At 39.7% G+C, this 20,538-nt stretch overlaps 2 protein-coding genes and 1 long non-coding RNA gene across 7 annotated transcripts; 1 reads left to right on the forward strand and 2 right to left on the reverse strand.

The window, feature by feature from the left end:
* Positions 1–1,413: 1,413 nt before the first annotated feature.
* Positions 1,414–2,173, reverse strand: LOC139298206 (uncharacterized). The gene is made up of 3 exons (XR_011598496.1): positions 2,088–2,173; positions 1,759–1,830; positions 1,414–1,668 (listed from the first exon to the last, which is right to left on the reverse strand). It is a non-coding gene; the product is annotated as an uncharacterized lncRNA (long non-coding RNA).
* An 8,292-nt stretch (positions 2,174–10,465) lies between these two features.
* Positions 10,466–14,683, forward strand: LOC139297413 (dr1-associated corepressor). Of its 4 annotated transcripts, none has more exons than XM_070920065.1 (6): positions 10,466–10,584; positions 11,390–11,462; positions 12,111–12,204; positions 12,757–12,873; positions 13,430–13,535; positions 13,904–14,683. In XM_070920065.1, the coding sequence occupies exons 1-6, from the start codon at positions 10,543–10,545 to the stop codon at positions 13,925–13,927; spliced, it is 456 nt and encodes a 151-aa protein (XP_070776166.1). In that variant the 5' UTR covers positions 10,466–10,542; the 3' UTR covers positions 13,928–14,683. The 4 variants fall into 4 exon arrangements, with proteins under 4 accessions (XP_070776166.1, XP_070776164.1, XP_070776167.1 ...); XM_070920063.1 differs by having other exon boundaries at positions 13,430–13,529; positions 13,901–14,683; XM_070920064.1 differs by having other exon boundaries at positions 10,483–10,569; positions 13,430–13,529; positions 13,901–14,683.
* On the reverse strand, positions 14,560–19,979 carry ahsa1b (AHA1, activator of heat shock protein ATPase homolog 1b). Of its 2 annotated transcripts, none has more exons than XM_070920061.1 (9): positions 19,777–19,979; positions 17,738–17,928; positions 17,437–17,519; positions 17,225–17,342; positions 16,684–16,775; positions 16,385–16,513; positions 16,166–16,267; positions 15,991–16,042; positions 14,560–15,615 (listed from the first exon to the last, which is right to left on the reverse strand). In XM_070920061.1, the coding sequence occupies exons 1-9, from the start codon at positions 19,854–19,856 to the stop codon at positions 15,443–15,445; spliced, it is 1,020 nt and encodes a 339-aa protein (XP_070776162.1). In that variant the 5' UTR covers positions 19,857–19,979; the 3' UTR covers positions 14,560–15,442. The 2 variants fall into 2 exon arrangements, with proteins under 2 accessions (XP_070776162.1, XP_070776163.1); XM_070920062.1 differs by having other exon boundaries at positions 16,678–16,775.
* Between the last annotated feature and the right edge of the window lie 559 nt (positions 19,980–20,538).

A 20,538-nucleotide genomic window follows, 5' to 3' on the forward strand; every position in this document is an offset into this window, starting at 1 on the left:
TCAAATTGTACTTAAAGTACCAAAAGTAAAGGTACTCATTATGCAGAATGGCCCATTTCAGAGTAATACATACAGTATCACTGTGTTATAATCAGTAAGCATCACTTTAATGTTGCAGCTGGTAAAAAAAAAAGAGCTAAATTGAAGTACTTTATATACGTTATAACTAATCCATAATATTACTTTGTCATTTATTAGTTTATTTATATTTTGTATTAATAATCTGAATCTGAAAAGTTGTTAGATAAATGTAGTGGAGGAAGAAGTACAATATTGGCTTCCAGAATGTAGTGGAGTAGAAGTGTAAAGTAGCATTAAATGGAAAGACTCAAGTAAAGTACTTCAAAGTTGTACTTACGTACAGTACTAGAGTGAGAACATACGACATTTAAACCACTAAACATTTCATTTCATACATATTGCCTGTTTGTTGTTTATCATGTTTGTGGGGCGTATTAATTCATCAATTCAGAAATATAAGTAAAAAACAAACAAACTGGTGATTATTTTATTGATATAATTATTAATAACTTAGATTTGGCTTCATGTTGACAGATTTATTTTAATTTAGTTGAAAGACAAAAAAAACAACAACTTCATATCAACTATCAACCAGAAATAAGACACAGTTAAAATCTACTGCAACAAAATGGCTTTAAAATGTTTTCGGAAACGTGGCATCATAATATTTAGTTAGATAGATATGTTCCTCTATGTTTTACTGACAAGTTGCAGCATCAGCCAGTGTTAAATTATGTTGTAATGCTGGATTATCTGTCAATAATGAGTAAAGTAAATCGTAGTTAATCTAAATAGTTCAATTTCCTGAGTGATCTACATCAACAGCTGCAGTTTATCCATATCAGTGTGTTTGCAAATGAGGCCACAGAAAGTTTATCACAGCTCTGTTATCTCTCCATGTGGACAGATACACAGTTCAATAGCACATAAACACCACAACAACATTTCTGAGACATAATGGGACAAAATCAGAGGTTAATATTTGTCTTTTCGTGCTCAGCGACAATGTTCAACAGCACCTTCAGACTCGGGCCAAGAGAAGGTTATTCTGAAGACACGAGAGTCTCTAAACAACAACGTACAAAGTTATAATTCAAGTTTTGATGTGTATAGTTTGCATATTTTCTGTATTGGGTAGTTACAGCTACAGAGAGAGATAGGAAACGCTGGAGAGAGAGAGAGAGAGAGGAGGGACGATATGCAGCGAAGGGCCCGGACCAGAATCGAATGAACTCAATCATGAGGCAAGAGTGGAAACTTATTTGTAAAATTATTTTTGAGAGGTTTTCTGCAGCTGTTATACATTCAACATTTTCACCATTTTTTAATGTATCTAATCACAGAAGAGGAGACATCACAAATACAGTATATTGGTCAATGTACTGATGAATTAAAAAACAAATGATAAACTGGTGTGTTGATTGATCACATCTCCAGAGGTGGAAGCCTTTCTCACAAAGTTCCCTGAGTGTTTATGTGTTTTTAGGCTCCGGTGGGAATCAAACCCTCGGTCCAGGCAGCGTTGTCGAACTACAGGTGATTAAACACAGAAAGCAGAGACGTCAGCGTCAACGTGGTCACGGAGAAACGTCTCAGCGTCGGTGCCGACGAGTCAGCTCGGGGTCTGGTGAAGATGTACGGATGCTCCTGGAGAAATGTAACAGAAATGTTATTATAGGAGTTTTATTATCCACACACACAAACAGGAAAGTCTTCAACATGTCGGTCGTGCTGTACCTTTGTCGGGCAGGTGAGTTTTATTGGCTCTGAAAACGTCTTTATCGTCTCTTTCCCTCCTTCAGGCTGGAACTGAGGAAAAGGTTTCATTTTAAGGGTCAGTATCAAAAAAACAAATACTTTATGTAGGTGGACAATATTTCAGCCTTTTCTGTCCTGTGTTGTCGTGTTGTCATGGCATACTTAAATGCATTAGACAGAATTTCTGATCAATTTCAAACCCAATTAAGTCACTTTATATTAAAACAGTTGATACAAATATCAACATATTAGTCATAGCAATCTAAACCAAACCTTTAGCTAAATAAAACCTTCTTTGAAGACTTCACCATGTTGTTCCACAGTCCCTTTGCCAGCTCCTCGTGTCCCTTCACAGTGAAGTGGAAACAATCTGCCGTGAAGAAGCTCAAGTCGATCGTCCCGTCCTGAAGTTACGTCAGACAAAAAACTTAATCACTAAGAAATAATGATAACAGTTGCATCACGAGTGAAATGAAATTGATACAGAAGGAAAACAAAAGGCAAAACATGGATAATGTAAATGTTAAATTGTGTGTGTGTGTGTGTGCTGTGAGCTGATTCTCCAGGAAGTCTATGTAATGCCCCCAAAAGTGACCTGAGTAAATGTGTGTGTGAGACTTACAGGAAGTCTCGGTGGTTCTGCGTTCTCTAAATAAGGCTGCAGAACAACAGCGAAGTCCTTTCTGAAGAAACGATCGCTGTGCAGAAGCTTCTCCAATCTTCTCTGGAAACAAGGGAAGTTAAAACCATAGTTAAGTTCTTTTACCCAGCAGACATTTTGAAATGAGCGATGGCTGAATTCCATTTAGCTGACTCAGTTCTAGGTCCTGGCGTTGTGCATGCTGACTGTCACACTGTCACGCCTTAGACACTTGAATGTTATCAGTAACTCCTGAGCTTTTCCTACAATGACAAGTCAAAATGTTTGCTGTTACTATGGAAACACATTACATTTTCATTAGTGACCCACGGATCAACACGTTTTAACTATAAAAATGACTTTTCGAGTATTTAGCCTGATGATATATTACCTCTCTATGGGCCAGATCAAATTTAAATGCAAGGCTAAATTTAGAAACACATATTTTCTCTCTGTCGTCTGTGTTCTCACCCGAAACTTGATCAAATAGTCTCTTAAAATGTCAGCTGTTAGGTCTTAATGTGTACGTTTCAGTTAAGTTACGAAGCCGACTCCCGCCTCCTTTAACTTCCTCTGTGGTCGCTCATTTTAAATGTCAATGCAGCTGATCACACAATACAGATGCTGTCATTAAGCCGTCTTTCTCTTTGTTTTGTCAAAAATATGTAAATGAGAATAATGAATAATGAAATAAAGAGTTCCACTTTATTAAAACACAGTAGAGTTGATCACAGAGACTGGGACTGTCTGTCCCACTCTGTACCAGATGTTGATCGAGTGAGGACAGTCTGATCAGCTTTGTTAGTTTACACACACCTGGAATTCATAGTTAATCTCAACCAGCTCCGTCAGCTCAGTGGAGTTTTCTTCAGGCTGAACGAGACACGAGCAGAAACCCCTGAGAGCAGATTATCAGATTATCACACTGCTGGATTATCAGGTTATCAAATTAATAGATTATCAGATCAGTTATGACCTGTAATCCTTACAGATCTGAACACTGATGTGAAGCAGACAAAGCATGAAACCCCTGTTTAGTCACTGCACTGCTTCATCTCACCGTATCACACACTGCAGAATATAAATTAGAAGATCGTATGACCTCTAAAATCTTTTCATGTTATGATGAAAACTCTCTTTTTAAAGTGTTTCCTGATAGTTTAGGTTTATTCTAAACAAATCAAGCTGAATAAATAAATTCATAAATATGTGTTTAAATCATAATTCTTTGTCTAATCTGATTTTATAGCTGAATTTCTGCGATACATTTATTAATAAAACATATTAACTGCCTGAAAAAGGAAATCTACAACAGTGGATAACAGTGACTACTCGATATCTTTTAATATAAAGTGGTGGTAACAGTTTGATCCTGCAGTTTGACTTGAGAGGTTTAGATGAACATGTAAAATCAAAAAGGAGAAACGGGTGACTTTTGCAGCTGACAGCCCAGCGTCGGTCTCTGGACCTCTCTGAGAGGCTTCATGAGGAGAATCTGCGCCACGTTCACGATCGTCCTCGGGATCTGAAACCAGAAGGTAAAGTTCATCCACTGACTGAAGAGTGTTTCTTTAAATGTCTGCATGTCTTCTCTCATACTTCATAGTTTCAGTGTGATAGTGGAGGAGGAGGACGAGGAGGAGGAGGAGGAGAGTGGGGTTTTCACATGAAGAAACTGTTCATTCAACAGTTGCACAGATATAAATGCACACAAAGGCACAGTCAATAAAAGGCTCGACAATACATTCACACCTTAGGCAACTCAGTTCACAGAGAGCATTCATTCTTCTGTGTTTCTATCAATAACAATGGCTGAATGAATAGTTTCTTCGTTGTGTAAGGAGGGTTAAAACCTGCCTTTACTTTTTCTATTTTTAGCCACATTAGGGACGCTGATGTCGGTCCTGACGCCTGAAATATCTCGACTTGGTATTTCACAGTAGCCCTCGCCTCTGGGTCACGCTAACATGCTAACAGACCAACATGTTAATGTGCATCTCATGAGCACGTTAGCACACCGACAGCAGCATTATCGTCAGCTGATGTTAGCACTGAGCTAAGCCAAAGTACAGCTGATAAAGGGTTCAGTGTGCTTCCCGCACGACGTGTTGTCCGAACACATCTGAAGGAAAAAACCCTCTGAGTGGTCAAAGGTGGAGGTGAAGCAAAAAGCCTGCTTCCAAAGAGAGGAGTGAGACGCATTAATCTTTATAAAGAAATAACATTTTAAATGAGGACATTGGTGCACGCTTTCAGGCAATCCCTCCAAGTTCAAATCCTGTTTGTTGTTTTGTACTGTCACACCTGTGCACACCTGGCCAGTTGCTAAAACTTGAAGTGCTATAGCTAATAGGTATCAAGTCTGACAACGTGGAGCTGAGCCTGAAACTCCTAAAACAGAATAAACCCTCTTGAGTTACGCTGAGACTCATTCATCCAATAACTTCGCTGCCTGGTGTGTAATGAGGATTTCAGCCTGGTGTGGTTCTGGACCTTTAATCCAGTCTCTGACCTGGTTTTGAGTTATAAAATCTCACCTCCTTCATCATCATGTCGAGAGCTTCTGTCACGTGTTGAATGAAGCTGTCGGGCGAGAACAGCATCTGTGGAGAGTTTGAGCAGAACATGTGAAGCGATTTCCTCCATTATTATTTGCGTCTGCGTTACTCATTCATGTAAACGTTCAGTGTTTCATTCACAGGCCTAATTTATATGTCCATTACACTTTCCACTGCCACCGAATATAAGAGAATAGAATAATCCTGACAAGTGCCTTAATGAGAGGCTGGTAAGCAAGTAAGTGTCTCTCTGCCCTCTCTGGTTAAAAGTTGCTGCTGGGTGTGGTCAGAAGGAAGCTTTGTTGCACCTGTAACCACACCCAGCAGCAGTGACACAGCAAAAGCTTCTGGTGTCTTAAAAAACCAGGTGTTTTAGTGACTATAAGTTTTGAAATTGGTCCAGTAGATCGCCTCAGCCTGTAGTGCTCGCTCAGATTCTTATTCTAATAGTCTGACAGCGTTACAGAGAGGATCCCTGCAGAGAGACACACCTTTTTGTTAAAGCGTAAGATCCTTTTTGTTTAACCAGAAACAGAAGTCTCACTCTGAAATCAAGAGTGTTTCTGGTTAAACAAAGAGGTCTCTCTGTGCAGGGATCATTTCCATGATGACACTTGTAATAACAATCTGAGCCTGCCACTGGCAAACACTTTTAGCGGTCCTACTTTTCGCGGGCGAGCTGCCACCAAGGATTACGTTGCAGCTCATTCGCGGCTGCCGGCTGAGGCGATCTGCGGGACCGATTCCAAAACCTTTGGTAACTATTACTCACTTAGACATTTGTAAAATGGTATAAAACACTGGAATTTCCCATTAAGTTTGGCTTTAAAGATGTCGTCAGAAACAAAAGAGAAGGATCAACCTATATTGGCCTTTAAAACATAAACTAAATACGAACTGAGCACAACAAACGCAGACGTTTCAGAAGAGCAGAGCTCTCACTTTGTTTTTACAGTAATCACAGATGTCGTTCATGCCGATCAGCATCGTCACCACCTTCCAGTCCTCTCTGAAGTTCAGACCCTAAAAAAGAAACTCAGTTTGGTCACACGAAGAAGAAAACGCAGATGCAGAATGATGAACCCTGAGACTTACTGGATAAGACTTGAACGTGTCTATCATGTGTCTGATCTGGTCTGAGACGTTTCTGTAGACAGACAGACAAACACACACACACACAGCGTCTCACTGACATCAATAAAACATTATCCTATCATATCAATATCAATTTGCAGCTGTAATTATGTTGATCTTTGAACTTGAAGGGAGACATTTTGAAGGCAGTCAGAGTCTCATCACGGCTGCAGCCTCCTTACTGAAGCTTCCTACAGCCGCATGATGAACATTTAGAGTCTCACAGCGTGTTGTGGCCGGTGACGGCAAAGTTGAAACCGGTCTCGTTGACAGTCGTTGGGCTGCCGTGGAGAGTCATTACGGGTGCTGGACCCAGCAGATCGGGATTGAAGAGTTTAAAAATATCTGGACAACAAGACAATCGAACATTTAAAATCAAAAAGAGACCTCATGAAGCAGAAAAAACCCTGCGATTTTGTCTACTAATAGTTCTAATATTTACCACACCAAACTGCTTTATAATAACATAGATTTTTATGATACAAACAAGCCAAGTCATCCTGGTATGAAGGGGTTTATTGGAGTCAGAAATAATGTCAATCTCAGCCAAAGACATCACAGATTGTTGCAGAAGTTCACTCATTCATTCATTAGCTAGTTATCTAACTATCTTAGGTTGTTTAACCTAACCTGTGATTCTTTAAACTGCAATCTGCTCACTGTAAACTAACTTACTTGCCAGTGTTATGACGTTTTGATAAGTTCCATATCCTCCTATGCTGCACACAGAAGAAAGGAACACAGTTTGTAACAGTAACATAAATCATAATAACATTTTAATGAATTCATAATGTGACTGGCGAGATAAGATAAAGTTATCTCAAGTTAAGATAAGTTAAATTAGGTCAATACAGTGATCTAAAACAGATAGTGTTCTAAAACAAATTGGTATAAATCATCCATTGATAACTTTCGACAGGAAACTGATATTCAAGTGAGAGTTTGGAGTTCTTGATTGGTTGCATAGATAAAAAAACTAAAACATGATTATTTCAAATGGAGTCTGGAATTGGGCTGTTGTACAGATTTACCTCCAAGACACTTGGCGAAATTCAAAAGGTATGGAGAGAATCGTAGAACCGTTGGCACCGATGGCTGTCTGCAATAAAAGCAGGCAATGTTCTTAATGAAGAGGAACACTGTTATAGTATTAATATAATTTATTACTACAACTACTACTACTATTACTAATAACAACGACATTAAACCACAATAAAACTCGTGGTTTCCATGAAGGAATATATTGTTCTCTGTTGGGTTTGTATTGTTTCTGGCGTTTTCCTTATTAAGTTATTTTGGTTTCCTTGAGCCTGTAATGGTTTCTGATGGTTTCCACTATAAGCTCTAATGGTTTCTGATGGAACACACTGTAATGATTGATCCATGCCAATACGAACCTGTGCAGTTCCCAAAATATAAAGCAAAGACAAACAAATAACCCCCTTTCTTGTTTTTAATGTAATCTGGTAATAAAATAGTGTCCAGTATCCTGGTGTGGTTTACTCCCAGCTGCTGTGCACGGAGTATTTTCTGTAGAGAACCAAACATCACTGCACTCACAGTTAAAGAGTCTCCCAGCGCGGCGATGACTTTGACGTCTGCAGCTTTAACATATTCAACTAGAACAGAAGACAAACAAACACATGAAGCAGAGCTCGGAAACTGTGTGCTGTTTTTCATTTTTTATTGCCACACAATTAGTTATTCAAGCATAAGAACGTCTCTGGAAGAGCAAACACACTATACTTCACTCACAGACAGGGTCCCTGTTTCTTTCATGGTCAAACAGTCGATGTTGACACTCACCTGAGGTGGGGACGGCGGGGGACGGGCTCATGTCAGGGCAGGTGAAGGGAGGATGCAGACGACGGCGGAGAAGATCTGTTCCTGAAACATCCTGCAGGGAAACCGCACAGACACATTCCCACCGTTCATGTGGAGCTGAGAGCGCAGAGCGGCGTCTGGTTAGAGTTGGAGGGTTTTGACTGGAGGCTCGTTTGTTCTGAACGGAGCTGAAATGGCTTCAGGGTTACGTGAACTCTGATAGTGTGTCAACAGGGCGTGACTGATGAGTCCATTACAGCCTTATCGTTTTAAACTTTACTCAACAGCAGCCAACAGTTTGCAAGTTTATTCCGAGTGTTTAAATCTGTTTTTACAGCAGCATGTAGACCAGTCCAAGTCCACACTGAGCCGCTCTCTCTCCTGTATGTGTTGGTATCGTTAAGTTATTGTTCTGGATTGGTCTATATTTTGGTTTTAGACAGCTCTTGGGTTGCAAGTATACTGGTCTAAGTCCAGGTGCCAACACTAGTCCAAGTCCTGCACACTGGAACGACTCTGAGCCCTAAACGTGGCAGCCACGTATTGGAGAGCGTAAACCCACATTTGGTCCTTTAGGCCCAGAACGCAGCTGACTGGATACCTGTGCAGGCTGCTCGTCTCTCTAAAACCTCTTCAGTCCTTTACCTGGAGATGTTGCTGAGTCACGGAGGAAGATTTCCTGAAATAGAGCTTTTCATAAGTGTGATAATCACCTGAAAATCGAGCTTCGCTTCCACACAACATGAGACGTTGCAGGAAGATTTATGGGTTCAGGTTCACGGGGGGAAGCGGTTTAAATGAACCTCTTTTAGGGCTAGAAGCTATTAAAAGAAGAGCAATCCATCACACCTGCTCAGACTAGAAGGTTTACAGTACGTATGCTGTAATCATTATATCCTCTGTCTGTTGTTTACAGCAGAAGAACCTAAATGTAGCTGCGTCCTTTTCTGCAGCTGAGCTCAGTCTGATATCTAATAAATATCTAAATGTAAACACACTCAGTTACACTATTGATTCTTATACTACACAAACTATTTACAGTCAGTTATGCAGAGTGAAACTTTTACATATTCCTGTGATCCAGATATGATAATATATATATATATATATATATATATATATTTATAAGAAATAGTTGGTTTTGTTCTGTAATCTCATGCAGTGTTGAATGTTTTAGGTGGAGAAAATACCTGATTGAAATGTTCTTTTTCTTCCTTTAATGTGTGACCTGCAAGAGAGAAGCAAAAGCAAATAAAAAGAGGTGTTTTTAGTGTGTTTCACAGAAAATAATACAGAACAAGAACCTGCAAAGAAACAACTTTTTGAACTCACCGTTTAACTTACCGTCTACATGACGTGTTGCAAATAAACAGACTGCAAACAGCACACGGGGCAACATGATGTCGTCTTTCTTCCAAACACAGAAACAAAATAAAGAGTCGTCCTGCTGCCTCGAAGCTTCATCAGTGTAATATAACACTAACCTTTGTGAAGAAAACTGATTAACTTTATCTTTGACCTTTGTAGTCATTAGTGCAACCGGAGCCGTCCAGGCAGAGTGATATGATGTAGATAATTGATTTGTAATGGCAAACAGGTCCATGTCGTCTAGATGGTCTTTAAGTCTTCAACAGACTGTTTGAGCTTGAACTCGACATTATAAATATATAAGATGTAACTGTCAGGGACACTGTGAGGCAGCACAAAAGTTCCTGTTAATATTATCAGTTTCAAGACTCCACCTGTTTAAATAAACAGTATGCAGTATCTTATTTAAAATCTGGCTCATTTTACATCCCATCGATGTCACTGTGTGCTGCTCCCGATAAATCAGAATCAGGTTTATTGTACTACATTTTCACATACAAGCCTTTATGTTGTGGTGCATGACGGTCACAATATACAAAGTTAGAGAAAACAACAAGTACTGCAGAAGTCATGCAATTGTAGATATTAGATAAAAATGTACATTACAAATATGTAATATATATATATATATAAAGAGCTGCACAGTGGGTGAATATGCAAATCTGTATTCACAATATAAAGAATAAAGAATATGTACAATATAAGTGCATAAATGTGATTAATTAATGTGCAAATAAAGAAACTGTGTGTATATAGTTTATATATGCATGATAGTATGTATGTTTATAGTATTTACGTGAAAGAAAGAAAAAACATCTTTGATCTCAGCTAGATGTCAGATGTTTATATTGTGGAAAAGTTTTATGTAAATTTAAGTTTCTATCAGTTTACAACTCTTGTCTTTATCTTTTATCACATCTTATGTTGACGTCTAAATGACTCATCTGACTCACAGGTGAAACTCTTAGTGTTCAGTTACATTCAGTGTAAAATAAAATCTCACAACTTTAAATTGCTTTGGTTTGATGAAGTTTTTAAAAACCCGTTAAAATGATTTATTACTTTTATGAACTACCTGCGCGGGTCGTGACGTCATTATTGGGGTCACGAGGGGGGCTGCGCTCAGGTGCGCGTGTTTCTCAGGTTTGTTCCTGCTGGAGGTAAACAAATGGACTCAGCGGCGGTTTGCGGTAAAAACATGAAAAATGTGATCGACCCGCGCGGATCGAAGCGAGTAAAATGCCCGGACAGAAGAGAAGATATCATGTACGGTTCCCCCCCGTGAGTACAAACTTTATTCTGGTGTGTTAAAGCTTTGAAAAGGTGAGTTTAAAACAAGCTAACAGCTAGCAGCGTTCATGTAGCATGGAGTAGCTGCTGCCTTCAGGGACTGTCGGAAAACTGGGCTATCACCGTCCTGACAAAGTGGTAAACACTACGACTGTCAACCGTCATTTTATTTATAATAACCGGGTCGAACACGGGATATTTACGGACAGCCCGGGAGCTGAGTTAACAACTTATGGTAAATCTGAATCTGTACGTAACAACTTTCAGATGATAAAGTACTTGACAGATTTATTCGGCTCTGGTCTTGTTTGGACGACACAAAAGGCAAATTTAACCTGTAAAACCCTCAAGTAAAAGAAGTAAAAGAGCAAGAAAGAAAATGACAAAGGAAAACACAGAGATCAGCAACATAATAAACAGGTTCACGTATGAGATATGAGACTTTTGATGTTGTCTGAAACTGTATATCTCGCTGTGCTGCAGTGCTTTCTGTTTTATTTCTGTTCTTCTTCGGCATGTTGAATAATGCATTTTATGTTATGTAAACACATAGATAAGTGAACAGACAGGTACAATCACAGGTGTCACGTTTCCAAATTAACCATTTAATAAAACAACAGCCATTAAAACTTCAGTTCATATGCAGTCTGTTTATCGTTTGCAGGTGTCAGCTCTGAGCGCTTTACGTGTTGCCTCCATGACCTCAGATCTAGAGAACGGAGGTTTACGAGGAGCGCCTGAATGCAGCAGCGTGTCTCTTCTCTGATAGTGGTGAAATCTTTGTTTTTGCTCCCAGAGTCGCATCAAAAAGATCATGCAGAAGGACGCAGAGGTGGGGAGGATTGCGATGGCGGTTCCTGTGATCATCTGTATCCTTTTTAAAACCTGCAGATGTGCAGGATTATGATGAGAACAGATACTTTAGTCCCCTGTTTCCCTCCTAACCTACGTACCCTCTTCATGGCATGCAGGACCTTTTAAACACAAACCAAAACAATCGGTTTCTAATGCTGAATTTAAACTGCATTTTGGAATTTATATTTTATGTTTGAACAGAAATTATGTTATATATTAAACATGTTTTAGGTGCTGAAACACGGGTATGTTGTTGGCAATGGAACTGAACATTTTTCAAATATCCAGTCCCACATTTTACCACTCTTTATTTCTTCCAAAAACTCAAAGTATGTATTGTTCTTCCTCCCAGTTACTGTATATTATAATTATGAGGGTGGAAAAGCTGCAATGAGACACAAAACTCTCCACTGAAACCCGAGCAGATGGATTTCTTCCAGGTTTTGCAGCCAGCAAATGATTAATTAACAAACAAAGTGCTGCAATGATAAATAGTTTAATACAATGCACCAGAAAAAGACCCCTGCAGGTGATCCTTTCTGGTTCCTGCTGTCAAATGTAGATGGTGTGACTAGATAGTAGTGACTGTGTTAAGCAGACGTGTAGAGATGTGATGAAAGGGTGAGGCGTAGTGGCGTGAAGTCCTGAACTGCAGAGTTCAGCTCGGGCGCTGGAAATGTTCCTGAAGTGTCTGCTGACGGAAACCTGTCTGATAACTCAGTCGAAGCTCAGCACCGTCGTATCCGTCGCTCACATGTGAGTAAACCTGTTGTTCCACCTTCACCGAGGTCCGTCGGTCACATGACTTCACCTCAGAAACAGGCCTCGTCTCATTCGGCACAATGTGCAGATTTCTGAATGTGTAGTTTATACAGTTTATATACACATTCACTGACAGTCACTGTGTTACCGCTTAAAACCTGTGCTGAAAAAGAAATCAGGACTAATCCAGCTGTGATGCATTCACTGACTGCATGCCAGACTAATAGTATACAGTATGTACTACATACGTCATAGTATTAGTATTCAAGAAATCGTTGTACATGACAGATGTTATTTCGGTCGGCTGCTGCAAATTCAACTCACAAAATCACAGCAAATTACTTTCTAAAGATTTATTAAGTTTTTTTCTTAAATCTTCCTCCATCACCGTCTACAATTTAACTTGCAGACAATTTTGTGAATGCACTAAATACTTGAAACATATTCCTTATGGAATTTGGACAAAGCTTAGATTTTTGAGAATGCGATAACTTGAAGCCATGTTTATATTTTAAGTGTATTAAATGATGTTATGTTGCTGTGCAGGAAGCAGTGCATCGAGTCGGAGAAGCTCTTCCACTTCCTCAGAGAGCTGGCGGAGCGAGCCACGTCTACGGCAGGCCAGAAGGACAACAGAGGCATGAGCGTGTGGCCGCTGTACAGGTAGAGAAAGTTCTAACATCACAAACTGTTCGGGTGGTGAAAAGTGTGACACAGATGATTTATATTGTGTTGTAGCATTTAGGCAGCTGACTTTGTTTATTAGCACTTTTAGAAGCATTAAAGGAAGACGGTTACAACAAAATACTGTGCAAGTGAGGTTAAACATTTGTGTTTTAAATGCTGCATATTGAAATTACTCAATTTAACTTAAATCTGAGACAGAAAATGATCCACAGTACATCAATATCAGGGCTGCAATGTTTGATTTCATTATCGAGTCACCTGCAGATTATTTTCTCAATCAGTCGAATAGTCGTTTGGTTTGTGAAATATTAAAAACAAACTCCACAGGGACGTCTTCAGGTTTGAAAAGACTAAATTAAGTGTCATATCAGACAAAGGAAAGCAGCAAATCGTCACATTTGAGAAGCTGGAATCGGAAAAATGACAAACAATTAATCAAAACATTATCAAAATAGTATAATAGTACTTTCTCTGTTGTTGATTGACGAGTTGTTTCAGCTCTAACCTTTACTTCACACGTTGTTCTTTCCAGGAGCAGACGACATGACATTTCTGTTAAAAAGCCGCCTGACGTGGTAGAAAAGGCGCCGCGGTCGAGCCTCGACTCGCTGGACAATGACTCCAGCTCCGGGGTTCGTGTCCTACAACTGAAAACACTTTCACTCACATTCATTCATCCAGAGATACGACTCAGATTATTAGGCTCTCCTTTCACTTGCCATTGAAGCAGGTCACGTATGAAAAGGTTAGATGCAGCACGTTGTAGCTGCAGTTGGTCGTAAACTAACAAGACAGAAAGGCTGTAAGTTACAAATAGCGGCCCCATGAGGCTGTAATGCTCATTGCACTCCAGAGAGGAGAGGCCATGTTGTTGAGGCCGCGGAGGAGAAGTCGACCGGCAGCGTTTATAAAAGATGTAAAGAAGAACATCCACCCAGCAGTCACTACCAGTTTATTAACGTGTGGAGAGTTTGACGTGACTCACTCGCTGTGTTTCTTCCAGGAGTCGGAGCTCTTCATCTGCTTATGAGTGTTCAACCAGAGGAAGAGCTGCGTCAACATGTCACCTTTATCTTGACTGAAGCATTAAGCTGATTCAGGTCACCATCTTGTTGGGAATATTTACTATGAAAAGAACAAGTTGTTTTTGGGGGGGAAAAAACAAACAAACATTATTTAATATTTTTTTGCCTGCTAATATAGTTTTGGGGATTTTTGTTTTTGAAAAGATAAATGACATTTTGTAGTGAAGCCCTTTCCCTTTTTGTTTGTAGCAGATACGTATTAGGATGACGAGAAGTACTTGAATTATCTGTGTAAAGAAAATACTTGTAATGAACTTAAATTATGCAATATATCAATTGCTTCAGACTTTTAAAAGCTTTGTTTGCTTTAAACTTGAGTTTTGCAGTTGAATAGAAAGTAAATGTTATGCTGTGGTTAAATTACGTTACAGTTGAGATGGTAAGATAATGTCTCTGTGGTTGAAATACCACTTTAAAACCAAACTGAGTGCTTATTTTGCTGAATTGAGGCCTTTTGCGGTTTCTGCTTTGAGCGTTTAATTTTTAAAGCACTTCGTAAATTAACGTTTTAAAGACAGTAAACCTTTTGCATGTGAAATGTAGTCAAATTGTAAATAAAATAAGTTCATTTCAGCGTCTGTGATTGACAGATTTAATGTGAAAAGATGTGCTCACATAAATAAAAACAAATCAAGGGCATACAGGGATTGGTTTATTCCAACCAACTAATCTTTTTACATCATGGAGGGATGAAATGATCAATAAATAGATGCATTTTGTTCTGAAAACTTTTTACTGGAAATTTACATTTTGAAGCCAAATAAAACAAAACGTCTGTGTTAGGTTGCTACTAGCTACCTGCATAAGGAAAGAAAGTTTTCATGTTCCCTCTGAAGGGCCGAGCTGCTCCGATCACACAGACCGACGCCGGGCTTGAAATGTGCATGAAAGAAACAACTGAAAGTACAGTACTGCTTTTAGCTATAAGAGACAGACTTCACGAGTAAAGTTCAACTCCAGTCCAGTAGTCGATCCTCCGTCTGGCAGAATGAAACATGCATCTTCACCACAGTTACACTTGAAAAGATTAAAAAGAAGTAAAAAAAAAAATAATTCATCTTCAAAGCAACATGTTCTCAAATAAAAGAAAACCAACATTTATTTTCACTCTTGCAGTAATTACATATTTCTAGAAGTGGAGGCCAATTTGCATTAGTGGTTCAATAGATTCTTCTTTGCTTTATTCAATCTAGTTTCCATCCAGAGTCCCAAAGGCACAGTCCATTTACGCTCCTTTGAACAACAAACCGAATACTGACGGGGAGAAATCCAGCTTTAAATATGTTGAAATTATAACATTTACACACACAGACAGGTGACAGACTGGCCTCGCCTACTTCCTGTCTCTCGTTAACTCGCGCTATGAGTTTACAATGAAACAACTTGTGCCAGAGAGATCGAAGGACAAGAAGTTTAGAAATTCAGAACGGAAATGAAAACAGTACTACAGTAAACCATCTTCAGTAGAGTCGCGCTCCGAAGCCAAAAGTCTGTTTAATAGCTTCGAAGTAGTATCTCTTCCAGCCTTCTTTCGTCCGCTCCTCCTCGTCGTCCGGGACGCCTCGACACTCCACCTTCAGCTCCGTCTCGCTGCTCCGGTCCAAGAAAGTCATCGTGATGGTTGCGTAATGCTCTGAGGAGCAGAAATACAGTCGCACCTCAACATCAGTGTCTGACGTCGCACTACAAACTTTATTAGTAACAAACAGCAAATGACATTTAGTTATTTCTGCACTTCCATATGTTGTCTCATGGACAGAGAATTGAGAGTTGTTGATGTTAATGTACCTGTTATTTTTCTGATAAATTATATATTCATATATATAAAATGTCAAAATTGTGTGTTTTGTCTGAACCAACAAACAAAAATGACTAACGAGTTTCATTTTTCAGTGAAGTGACAGAAAGCAAGAAAATATTTCTCATTTGAGAAAATATAACCGGACAGTGTTTTACTAAATAAACTGTTTCAGCAAATATTCAATAAAAAATGACGTCGTCAACGTACCACAGGGCCAGTTGTTATACCTCCACTTCATAACTATTTTCTCATCAGGTGCCTGACGGAGAGAAGATTCAGTGTTGAGAGAAATGATCCATTTCATTTGAAGGTAATGAGCACGTGTATAAAATGATATACACGCGGATATATTTTATGGTTTAAAGACTTAAAGAAGTCTTACCAGCTCTGTGAATTCACCGAAAACATTTCCTTCTAGCAGGCGAAACTTTCCGCCTCTCTCTCCGTCCACGATCGCTGGAGCGTGTGTGAACGCCTGCACCATCTGCAGAGTGATCGAATGTTAGTCAGATGAAGTCAAATCTCACAGTCGCTAAGCGCTCGTCACCTGTTCTTTCAGCTGTATCGTCCATGAGACGTCAGATAAACAGGCGAAGCTCACCTCCTGGTTGAGGAACACCCTGTAGAGATCCGCCGGTGAGGTGAGGAACTTTTCTCTCATGCTGAATTTACAGGTGGGGATCTTGACGCCGGTGTTGATTGGAGCAGCTGTGCTGCTTGAGGAGGAAATCTGTTCCACACAACAAGAACAAACGTCTGGTGAGGGAAGATCTGCTGCACCGCCGCAGGGGAAACACAGCGATGGTTCATAACTGATGATTCTGTTACAGTGAATAATTTACAGACGAGAGGTTTGTCTGAAAACGTAGCTGATTTTTTTTTTTGTACGTGAGCACGAACCTGAGTTTTATCCTGCTTGGCTTTGGACTGTGACGTGGACTGCAGCTTGGCCACACCGTTGGCTGTCGGCAGGATCATCCCCTGTGTGAACTCTGCAATGAAGATTTGAAAAATGAAGCTGAAAACCAGCGTTTTCTTCATCATCACTTCATTAAAAATACAAAGAAATTCCACTTTAAATAAACAAATACAAACGGTTTTATTCTAAATCTCTGCAGTGGATAAACGTTGAGGTTGTTTATCCTAAATATTATAAAAACATGTTTAACAGTGATGCCTACTTTCAAATGTTAGGTCTGTTTTTTAAGAGAAAGATTTTTTTCTGTCTGGTGTTGTTACATTTTAAACCCTAAATCTTACAAATGACTCATCACCACGATTTAAATGACACCAAATCATCTTTTCTGACCATTTGAAGTACAGGAATACACTGTAAACACCAAAAAGACTTGACAATCGATTTGACACTGATAACAGACCCCTTTTGTTTCACTTTAGATCGCCGATTGTTCCTTTAAGATCGAGACCCGGTTCCACTCACCTGTTTTTAAGAACCCTACGTAGCTTCCCAGGGCCTCACGGATCTTCTCGGCTCCTTTCGTCCTCATCAGGTTGGTCAGTGGCGTTTCAGGTTCGTCTTTATTCAACGATACAGAAATCTGGACAAAGACCACAGGACGGACGTCACCACACTGTTCCTCCACCACTCGGTCAGTTAGAATCATTCCACACAAGTTCTTTAATGAAACTTACGTCAAGATCCTCCATGTCGTTCTCATCAGAGAGGTTTGGAACTTCAATTGTTCCTTTATAGTTGATTCCTGCTTTCGACTTTCCTGGTAAAATAAAGAGAATAAAGATGTCAGCGGAGATCAGATGAGTTACTGTCCTTTTGTCAAGACGTGCACTGCAGTATGCAGGTGATGAAGACAGTTTCCTGCTTGTTTCCTCTGCTTTCATCCAGCAGCGAAAGCAGCAAATGTTTGACCAAACCCCCCCCCCCCCCCCACCCCCACCCAGACAAAACCAACCGCAGCCTCAGTCTGCTACTCACCGGTCCAGGCAGCTTTCAGGTTCCACTCATAAAAGAAAATAAGTTTCCCTTTCCGGTTGTTAATCGAGGCCTCTCCTTCCAACTTGCTGACTTCCGTCACCTCGCAGCTCCCGTCCTCGTCCTCCACGGTCAGTCCGAGGACCAGGGCTTTCAACTTGTCCGACGACCAGTTTGTCGCATCTCGTTCAGTCCTGAAAAGTCCAGCAGAGACCGCAGCGACACATCCAGACAGGTAAACAACACAAATCTGATTCTTACGTTTCTTGAACATTTACACAGTTGTGTTCAGTTATGTTGAACAGGTGTTCCCTACTGGTTAATATTTGTACACTGTGCTACCTACTTTTCTGACATCAGTATACTATTTTTATTTTTTGGCCATTGTTTTGCCTTTATTAGATAGTGATAGCTTGGAGAGAGACGGGAAATGTGGGAGTGAGAGGGGACGGACATCAATATACTGTTGACCTATTTATCTTCAGGATAGATTCACAGTTTAGGGATTTACAAGAGAGACAGACTTGTGGGGGAAAATCTATTTTCACATGCATACATTATGTTTTTGAAAGAATACCAATGTGTTTGTATGTGTAGTAGCTGGCCTCATCAACAAGGCCACGGACCCCCACCGACACCGACTCCTATCCCGCCCCATAGACAAGACATGTTACATTAACGTAAAGTCTCCACATCTGACCCAATGTGTTACTTTTACACAGATATTTAAAAAAAACAAATGTATTTTTCATATTTTTTTGTAAATTCTTCTATTTTAGATTTATGACTCTTGACTTTTGTATTACTTGTATTTGTTTTCTCTGTTTATTGATATGCACCAAAACATCACAGCAAATTCCTTCTATAAACCTGATATATAGTATTTATGATTTCATTAGTAGTATTTTAACATTCTACATTGTGTAGTATTGCCATTCAGGTGGCTGCTGCTGCTTTTGTGGTATAAAAATCATCAACTTCAAACTTGCCTCAGATGGAACTCATTACAGTGAATGTTAAATCTGCTTATATATGTCACACTTACATTACATTATCTTGGTTGTTACAGGAAGGCTTTACTGCATTACCACACAACGACAACATAACTGACAAAAATACATCCAGACATGATGTCGTATGTGATGAATTACCCATCTCAGGCAGTCTAACATTGTATGATATATTATAGAAAACTGGTAAAACAGTAAAGTACACACAGCAACTCAAATGGTTTAACACTTTTAAAACAGGCCAATTCTCAAAGCAGCTACAGCGGCATTTTGGGAAAACTAAGAGCTTTTTTTAGTCATCACCAGGGATCACTGGGAGAATTTACTTGATAGGAATTTAGTCAAGACACAATGCCATCTAGAGGCCCTTTGAGTCTTCAGATTTATCTGATGAATAAGGTTTCCATGGAGAAACAGCATAGCACATATAGGACATGTGCTGTCATACTTATGGCCACTTTTACACTTCTACCTCGAGCTCAAAACAAGATAGAAACAACAGTCCGAACACCAAAATCTGGATCCACTGATTATTCTTTAGCTAGTAACGTTAGCTGCAAACTATATTAATATATTTATATATAATGTACAGCCACTTTGTAAATGGGGCAACCTCACGTGCTCTATACATGTGTACTAACACAATCCGACAACTTTCTAACCATATGATTAAACTATAGAGCACGTTATTACACCGAAACACGTGTGTTGTAACAGACACAGTGTTGTTAACCACCCCAGACGGCTAACAACCTCAATGCATGCATTAGAAGCTACAGTAGCTAGCTACAAGAGAGGCTAACTTGAAAACGATCATAAGGTCCCTTAAAATGTCACTGTTTTCCTTAATAATGCTCTACATTTACACTCACAGCTGTCTATGAACACCCGAATAACACCGATCGATCTGCATATGTGATCTAAGTCCACAAGCAACAGCTGTAGCTTGACATAGCGTTAGATACAAGCTCAATGTGTGATGTTAGCATTAGCAAGCTAGCTAGCCGTCAGTGTCCTTTCATCATATCTCACCAGTGCCAGTTGTTGACATTAGTCGCATCGGCTCTCTCCTCTACAATCCAACGAGGGTCTCCTTCTCCCCACTTAGCCATCTGGCCCGCTCAGTGCTTTCCAAGGCTTTAATGTGTAACGTTGTGTGCAGAGAGAGCGAGTTTGTTTGCCGGTAATAGCCCGGTGCACGTTGTTTCTAGAAGCCTCTAGCCTCTGCTGGCTCTCTAGCGGTGCTCCTGCGTTTATGCGCCGTGCCACAGAAATTGCTGGAAACGGAACTTTGTGGAACGAGGTAAAAAATCTTCCCCCCTGCCGGAAGTTATTTTCTGAAGAATTGTTCCGCGTCGTAAAGGAAAAGGACCGCAGAGGAAACTTTGAGAAAAATAGACATAAGCAGTGTTTTGTCTTTTAACAGTAAAATGTCCTCTTCTGTTCTGTTAAAGACGCGTTCACAGACAGTATGTGTTGTTAAATTCAGCAACACTTGTGCTTTGTTCTATGAGGCTAATGCTAATGGCTTTGATAAAATGGATTTACTGGGTGATCCAAAGGGCTGCTTTGTAAAGCTGAAAAGATTAACGATCAATCAATTAGTCGATCAACAGAGAAAGAATCGCCAACTATTTAAATTATGTATTTTAATTATGAATAATTCCCTGGTTCCAGCTTCACGGATGTGAGGATTTGCTGCTTTTCTGTTTTAAATCATTATATATTTAATATAAGCCTGAGTTCTGGATTGTTGGTAGGACAAATCAAGACATCTGATTAAATGAATCAATC

Source organism: Enoplosus armatus, chromosome 15, assembly GCF_043641665.1.
Source record: "Enoplosus armatus isolate fEnoArm2 chromosome 15, fEnoArm2.hap1, whole genome shotgun sequence".
Lineage (NCBI taxonomy): Eukaryota > Metazoa > Chordata > Actinopteri > Centrarchiformes > Enoplosidae > Enoplosus > Enoplosus armatus.